The 8,709-nt window shown below is 54.2% G+C and overlaps 1 protein-coding gene across 1 annotated transcript in view; it reads left to right on the top strand.

Moving 5' to 3' along the window:
- The window catches only part of TMEM266 (transmembrane protein 266), a 68,930-nt gene that overhangs the window by 50,859 nt on the left and 9,362 nt on the right, over positions 1–8,709 (top strand). Inside the window, 1 exon segment of the mRNA XM_019640122.1 lies at positions 7,699–7,870. Coding sequence (XP_019495667.1) covers positions 7,699–7,870 — 172 coding nt within the window.

Here is an 8,709-nt window from a genome sequence, read left to right as displayed (position 1 = left end):
CTAACTGAGCTACTCGGCCGGCCCATGATTTCCCTATCCTTCTTTATATTCTCATTAATTTCCTTGAACATTCTAATAATCAGTGTTCTGAACTCTGTGTCCGATAGGTTGTTTACCTCTATTTCCTCTAGTTCCACTGATTCAGGAGGTTTCTTCTTTTCTTTTATTTGGGCTGTGTTTCTTTGTTTCCCCATTCTGGCTTACTCTTTGTGCTTGCTTCGGTGTAATAGGTAGATCCCCTAGGTTTCTCAGTCTTTTCTGGGTGGACTTACATGGTATGTGTCCTTTATATTTGAATTACTCAGTCTCCCTTTTCTCCTGTGTGTGTGTGTACCAGAGGTGTTCCTTGTGTTGTGTGTCTTTTCCTGTTGAGGTCAAGTTTTGACTGGTTTTGGCTTGTCAGTAAGTGGGACTGACTTCCAGGCTGACTAGCTATGAGGATTAGCTGTTTCCACAGTTTATGAGCTGCTGTGTGAGGTTGACCCCTCCGATGAGGCTTGGCCCCTATGAGCTCTAGTGCCTGTAGCGATTTCCCTTTGGGTGTTACTCTTATAGGTCAAACCCTGTAATGCTCTGGTTTTATCTGAAGTTGGCCTCTGGGTGTAATGATTCTTGTGCCTCTTTGGCTGGGCCCCGCTGAAGAGCGGATTTTAGAGCAAAACAGATCAACAAGCACAACCACAACAGCCACCAAAGGAGACCAGATACTCTCACATGTAAAAAACAACCAACAACCTACACTCAACATGTACAGAAATATCAAGCATACAAAAGGAGAAAACAAAACAACAACAAAAAACAAGGAACAAATAGCAAAACAAAATAAAATAAAATATAATAAAATAAAAAATTGAATTAACACAAGAAACAAAATAGCAATACCCCCAAAATTTGCAGGAAAAAACGGAAAGGAGGAGGAAAAATAGAACAGTGAAAAGAAAGAAGAAAAGAAGAGAGAGAGAGGGTAGGAAAGAAAGAAGGAAAGAGAGAAAAAAGAAATTAAAAAATATATATATACGTCTACACCCCATATATATGGACATATATATCTACATATATGCACCTTTATATATGCCTATATTAAAAACTAAGAATGACAACAATGAAATAGAAAAAAACAAAAGCAACCAACACAAGCAGCCAGAAAAAACCCCAGAACACCCAAAAGAACCCAATTAACAACAATATAACACACACACACACACACACACACACACACAATTAAAAACAAAACAAGAAACAACCAGTGCCAGTCTTGGCTGAAGTCTGCCACGGTCTCCCCAGGTTTTCCTTTGCGATACACAAACTCCTCTGTGTCTTGTGGGGGCAGAGCCAGCCGCCTGGCTCATAGAGTGACCCTGGTAATGCAGGTGTATTTTAGGTGAGTGGGGTTATGAGGTGTGATTGGTAGTTTTTACAAAGTCAGTGCTGTTTCTGCTCCCACCTGCCCAGAGGTGCACTGAGTTCTGCGCAGTCAGAGGGCTGGATGTGCGTCTTCGGGCACTCTTTCCACTGGAGGCTGTGGGGGGCGTTGGAGATTTCAGAGCTACTAAAAGTCACCTGCCAGGGGTCTTCGTGTGACACAGCAGCTGAAGTTGCCCTGCCTCCCAAGCCGTGCAGGAGGGGTGGGGGCGGGGTAGGTAGGCTCACACTCCTGCAGCCTCTTCCCATGCGGAGCTTCTCAACCCCCTGGGAGTAGGAGCGCCTCTGTAATCTGATCCTACTCCTCCACTCAGGGGTCAGCTTAAGGCTCTGGCAAGGCGGGAGCCTTGAGAGAGGGTGGGGGTGGATTCGTATCTATGTAGTGTTCTGCTTTCTGTCCGAGGAAAAAGAGAAAAAAACAAAACCCAGAAAACACGAAAAAGGCCCTCCGCTGTTTTGAGCTGAGGCGCCCCAGGAGGGAGGGACTGCTGGGGCACAGGGACAGAGCCCACCCTGGCGCTGCAGCGCTCTCCGCTCTGCCTCCTGGGGTCCCTCGTCTCTGCAGCTATGGGTGCGGGCTGCGTCTCCACGCGTCTCGCCTCCCTCTTCCCCCACATGCCTGGCTCAAGGCTTCTCTCAGACTGCAAACTGTCGCACTCTGGCCGCTTTCTAGGCGGGCCGCGAGGCGCAGGGAGCGAGCCGTGGAACAGTCTTCTATCTGCCTCTGAGGCCCCGTGTACCACAGTTTTTTAATCCAGCCATCTACTGATGGGCATTTCGCAGGGTGGTGCTCTTGACCCGAGCTGTGTACACTCCCACTCCCCCATTCAGCCACTCTGGCCTTTCATGCGCAGGGTCATGGCCCACTTGTTAGGGAACCTGGGCCCATCTGCTCCATCCATGGGCTCTGCTGTGGACCCCATGGTCCCTGAGAGGGTGCTGGTGGCAAGTCGCTTGCCCTCAAGGCTGGACCTCTGTGGCCTGAGGGCCAGTAGGCCTTTGGTCAGTCAGAAACAGTAAGATGGGGGCTCTGGGCTCTGGGGGTCACACTAGATGCTGGCCCAGTCCAGAGAGTGCCCTCCTTTCTGCAGAGGCCACAAGGCCCCAGCTCTACACAGTAGCCTTTCTTACCCAGATTATTCAAGATCTCCACTGTGGGACATGAAAAAACGACATATGTGTGTGTGTGTTTTAAACATGGGAAGCAATTTGTAAAACAGCCGATGGCTTTAATGACAAGCCTATTTAGCTGATAAAATTCGTCATCCGAGGAATAACTTATGTTATTCTTTTGCCGTAATTTAAATTTATGGCAAACTCCCAGCCATCTTCATAGTAGATGGAAAGGGGCCAAGGTCAAATTCAGCTTCACCCTGCTCCTAAATCATTAGTTTGCAACTGTCTCCTGATTTTTATTGTTACCAACAGTGATGAAACTAATGGAAATAAACATTGGATGCCATCCCGGTAGCAGATGGGTTTGAGGCAGGGCAGTCCATGCAGACAGCACTAATAGGACTGAAGGAAGTTACTGCTGTTGCATTAGATGCTCTCGAGTGTTTGGCCAAGTGTGTATTGATCAGGCTGAGGCTGTGTGGATTGCACTGCATGCACTGGACCATGCAAGGCAGAGATGCACTGGATGTTCTGCGGTGCTGCCCCGCCACCCCAGGCTGGCGCCACCGGGCCGTGCTCTAAGGCTCAGCCCAAGGGGAGGGGCCGACAGTCCTGCAACGCTGGCTGAGGCCGTCCTTGTGGGCCACCTGGGCTGCTCAGCTTATCTCCGTTGTGATACTTAGTAGCTAATGGTGTGCATCATGTTGGGTAGGGCTGGGTGTGTTCTGCCTTTCCTCCTGGGTCACAGGATGGCCTCTGCCCACTTGGCCTGTCTGCCACTGGGAATCTTGCCTCATTTGGTCATCGAAGCACCGTGCGCTTTCTGTTCCAGTGGGCCAGGCCCTCGAGGGGCCTGCAGAGCCTCACTGTGTCTCATCTGTTCAGCAGTCTGATGAAGGGGTGTCTGCATTTATCCTGCTAGGATTCTCCAACTTGCTTGAATTTCTGGGTTGATGTCTTTCTTTAGATTTGGAGAGTTACTGGCCATGATGTCTTTACTACTTGTCCTGTTTTCATTCTCCTCCTGGGGCTTGAGCTGCAGGAGGGTGGGTTTTGATCCTGACATCTTCCTTAAACCCATTCTATCCCCTGCTGTTTTCTGTTTGCAAGTTTTTATTTTTCTATAGACCTATACTCAAGTTCAACATTCCAGCTTCTGCTATTTCAAATCTGTTGTGAAGTCCAAGTGAGTACTCAGTTTCTGATACTGTGTATTGAGCTTGTAAAGTTTCATTGGATTCATTTTATAGGTCTTTTTCTCCATTGAAATGCTACATCCATTGTGTCCATCTTTCCCGTTATTTCTTTAACATATTAATCACAGTTATTTTGAAGTCCTTGTCAACTCAAATAGTTACATAGGGCAGCTTCAATTAACTGCTTTATGTCTTGATAGTCTGTCACTCTTTCCTGATTATTCGCACGGATAGTAATTCTTCTTGTGTGCTGCACATCGGTGATAAAACATTTAGAGGTCCTGAAGCATGCTATCCTTCCAAGAGGTTGGGGTGGTTTGGAGGGGAGCAGGGGATGGCCCTCAGTTCAGCGCTAAAACTCACTGGCGCTTGAATGTTGTTCCCTCCCAGCCGGGGCCCCAGAGCCAGCACACAGTGCACCGTAGACTCAGAATTAAGCTAGCCCCCACGCCATATTGAACACACAGTGAAACCAAGGCCCAAAGAGGAAAGACCCTGACCCACAGCAGGGAGGGGAGGGGTGGTGGCCGAGCACTCAGGCTCCTTCCTTTGTCTTGACCACGTGGGGCCTCCTGCTCTTCCCAGGCCTGCGTCCACCAAGCACTCCCGTCTGAGCTGAGGCACCAGCATCTCACCCCTGAGGTTCAAGTTCCCTGACACAGGGTGTGTGGGGTGGAAGCCAGAGGCTTGGGTTGTGATTCACCATGTGGTCCTAGGCTTCCCCACCCTGCCTGTCCCCCAGCACAGAAGGCTCCTAACCATCTTGGGGCCTCAGTTCACCCACCTGACTATTGAGGCTGTGATCTCCTAGGACACACCCGCCGACAGCCCTGCAGTCAGATGGGGAAGCATGTGTAGGGGACTTGGGAGCCAGCTCTGAGGGTCCCAGCTAGGACATCCTGACCGCCAGTAGCTGCGATGGGAGCCACTTGGCCCCCCTAGGACCTCAGGGCAAGGGCCTAGAGAATCGAGCCACTCCACACCCTCCGCTTACCAAGGCTGTCCAAATGCGCCCCCAAAGCAAGGTGCCCTGTCCCTCAGCCCCACTGCAGCCCAGGCCCATGTGGACCCCTTCCCCGATCTCCATCTCACTGCCTCCGCCCTAGTCCCCATTCTGGCCAGGACCACTGGCTGCAGTCACCTCCCAGAGCCGCCCTGCCCTCCCCGTCCAGTACATTGTCCACTCTCCTGTGAGCATCGTCCTTTCCAAATGCCCCGCCACCCCCAACACCAGCCTGTGTCAGAGGGTTCTGCTCGTTGCTCTTCAAATGAAGGCTGAGCCCTCAGAACATCTTCTGTGGCCACAAGGCTCAGTCTGTGTGGCCCCTGCCGACCTCCACAGCCCCCTTTCCTCCCAGTCCTGTGTCACACCCACCATGCGTCCTTGGCCAGAAGGGGCACCCAGAGCCAGCCCTCAGGAGGTTTGTTCCCTGCAGTGCGGCACACAGCACCCCCCACAGTGGGCCACCCACGACTCCTGTCAGCTTGGAGTTGTATTTTCATTCTAAAACACGTAACAGAATTTTAACACAGCCCTCAGCAGTTAGGTTCCTCCGTGAGTGGGTGAGTGCATGGGAGAGTGACCACACACTTGGGACTTACATGTGTAGCCGAAACCCTGTATTCACCGTGCCTGAGTCTGTCTGCACATCGAGGCTCCAGGCGGGGCCACTCCTGGCCTCTGGCTGTCTGGACTGAATTCCAGTGGGACCCTCAGGGGCAGCTCTGTATCAATTACAAGTTATCAATAATGCATCTGTTCAGAGTGGCCTCAGAGACGATTAGCTGGGCGCGCTGGCCCGATAAGCAGCCTTGGAGAAAGTGGGCTGGGTATGCCCACGGGAAGTTCAGATTGGCTGGGCAGGAGGGCCCCCCAACCCCAGCAGAGCGCAGAGGGGTGCCTCTTGGGCCCTCTGTGACCTCTGAGACTTTGCTACCAGAGCGGGGGCTGGAGCCCTTTTCCTGGCACAGGCCACCCTATAACAAGGCAGCCCCGATTTCTTGCCCTCTGAGGCCACGGCCCCATTTGAGTACTTGGTTGTTGAGGTCCAGCGTCTGAGCCTAGCCTGAGGCCAGAGTTAGAGCTGTGTGAGCAGGATCAGCAGGGACTTGGTGTTGGGGCTCAGGCTTTGTCTCCACTTGGGCAGAGTTGGGGCTGTTTGTGGCTGGAGTTTTGGACTCACGCTGAAACCGCAGGATTGAGCCAAGCTGACTTCATTGATTCACGTACTCAACACCGTTTCCTGAGTGCCTCCTGTTCTTACAGACATGACATCCTATGAGTGTGAAGGGTGGCAGTGGTCAGCTGGGCACGTCTTCCCAATTCTGCAGGACCCAGTGTTGGTAGTTTGAAATCGGCCACAGTGGGAGTATGTGCACCCCAGAGATTAACACATGCTACAAATCAGGCTTTAAAAAAAAAAATCTGACACACACAAGAATTAAGAAACTGTACCTTTAAGTCCTGTCCATCAGGGCAAAGAGGATAGAAATCTCAGTGGATTTGGGGACAACCGAGAATGCTAACTGGCCTCACAGTGGAGAGAATTTGTAACTAAAGTGCCTGCGGCCAGTCGTCCCCTCAGAGCCCCTGAGTTTGGGAGGAAGGGGGTGAGTGCAGCCCCCACCGTTCGTGAGCCGGATGCTTGTCCTGGAGGACACTGACCTAGAAGGCTCTGTAAGTGACCACTGGGTTAGGCAAGGGCCTGGGGGGGGGCAGCCCTGAAAATGAGGGTGAAGTAAAAGGGACCCCCTGCCCATCCCCCCACGCAGGAAGCTGGTGACCCCACTGGAACACCGAGTGGTCCCAGACCCAAAACCTGTGGACACGGCAGTGGGCAGTTGCCCAGATGAGTGTGTGCCGCCTGGCCACCCCGGTGCCAGTGAGTGCTTTAAAGTGTGTTTCACTATCGAGAGAAAACCGGTACATTACAATCAAGAAGCCAAGCTATCAGAAGGTGCTAGATGCAATGCAGAGAATTCCAACAGCTGGGGAGCAGGCCCTGTGACAGAGGGCGCCGGTGACATCCACCGGCGCCGGTGACATCCACCGGCTGCTGTAGTTACTGAGGCACATGGTGGACGGGAGAGGATGGGAGGACGCGCCAGGTGAGGAGCTGGAGTTTTGTCCCAACTGAGGTGTAAGGACACTGGGGTGACGTGGGGCTCCCTCGGGCTGTGGCACAGGTCTGTACAAGTGGCAGGGGTCCAGGTCAGAGATGGGGGGGATGCAGGAAAGCAGGTTTGGCTCCAGTTCCAATGAGCTGAGCGCACCCGGCGAGCAGGTTTAGGGGTGCAGTGGAGAGTTGCTTTGACTAGGTTGTCAGTGACTCCTGTGCCAGACTCTGCGTTGCCGCAGGTAGGAGTTGGAGGGGTCAGGGCCTCCCACCCCGACCTGCTCCTGGAGACAGTTTGTGGGGGAGCCTGGCATGTGCTCTGAACCCTGAGTGGCAGTGAAGGCCCCTTCCTCCTGAGCCCAAGGCCACCTTGCAGAGGCAGACCCCAGACGGTCATCTCTGCTGCAAACCCACGAAGCATCCAGAAATGCTTCTAAAAGCTTTTCCCCCAAACACTAAACCAATGTGGGCATTTTACAAAGCTTTTGGGTGACACCCAAGTGCTCAAAGGGCTGGGTGGATGAAAACGCCCATTTTACAAATAAGGAAAGGCGGCCACATGGCCAGTAAGCACCCGGGGTGGTCCTCGCTGCGGTCATCAGTCTGGACACCTGAAAGGGTTTCACTTTGACGACGCTCAAAATGAGTCTCCCGCGAAGCCCAGAGGTGTCCTCTCCCGGCCTCTCAAGGGGCCACAGGCGAGATGGCCGCAGTGTCACCGGCAAGAGGCTCCGGGGGTGATGGTGGGGGCTCGGCAGCCGTGGGAGCAGCGCCCCGGACAGCAGGGGGGCGGCCTGCCGGGCTCCGAGCCCCCTCACACCCACACCCACCCCCCTCCTCTCTTGCAGTTCGAGATCCGGCAGCTGCGTGCGCACCTGGCGCAGCAGGGTCTGGACCTGGCCGCTGAGCGGGAGGCGGCGCTGCTTGCCCCGCAGGTGCTCGGCCGGCAGCGCAGCCGCGACCAGGTGCGGGGGGACACAGCGGCCCGGAGCGGCGTGGAGGCGCTGCCACCGCCGGCAGGTAAGCCGCTGCGGGGCTCCCTGGAGCTGGAGCGCGTTCCCTTTCGCGACTGCGCCCCTCTGGCCCACGATTTGGGGTGATGTTCAGACCGGGGCTCCCTGTGAGCCCAGGAGGAGACGGCTAACTAGGCTATCCTGACCTCGAAATGGTCTCAGTGACATGCTCGTCACAGGGCCACCCATTCACAGGACATGGTGCTGGGCTTGACACCCAGGCTGTGGGACCCTAAGCCCAGCATGATCTAGCACACTGCACCTCGCTGTGGGTGTTCCCCTTGCCAGGGCAGCGAGGACAGAGGGACAGGGCTGGGTACTTGGGCCGCAGAGGCCCTGCCTCTCCGGCTTTAGGTCCTGACACTTCCGTGTTCCCTTCCGTGATGTGAACTGCTGAGTCCCGCTGTGTGGGTCTCACAGGAGGCGTGGGAGCTGATGGGTGTTGGTTGATTGCTGCCTTCAGGGCTGGAGCGGTTTCTGAGTCCAAACCTCCAGCTGATGCGTGGACCCCACCCGTCACTCCCTCCAAGAACAGGTTCTCCAAACCTCCCAGGGAAGGTTACAGCCCCAACTTCACAGGGCTGGCTGTGACGGTCAGAAAACTCCCTGACGCTGAGCGCCCACTGGGCTGCCGTTTTTCTGCATAGTGGATGGGTGCTTCCTTCTCCAGGAACCACTGCCTGCATTCCCACAGCCAGTCCTGGGGGACAAGTTCTCCAAGTTCTTTTGTACTGCACCCCCACCCCACACCCTGAGCATCCCAATGCCAGGGCAGTGCCTCAGGCCCCGCGGCCCCCAACAGCACTTCACAGCCAACACGGAGAGTCACCATTAGCCGAGCCATGG

Source organism: Hipposideros armiger, unplaced genomic scaffold, assembly GCF_001890085.2.
Source record: "Hipposideros armiger isolate ML-2016 unplaced genomic scaffold, ASM189008v1 scaffold_48, whole genome shotgun sequence".
NCBI lineage: Eukaryota > Metazoa > Chordata > Mammalia > Chiroptera > Hipposideridae > Hipposideros > Hipposideros armiger.
The sequence above is the reverse complement of the archived record's forward strand: the minus strand, read 5'-3'. Positions and strand labels throughout refer to the sequence as shown.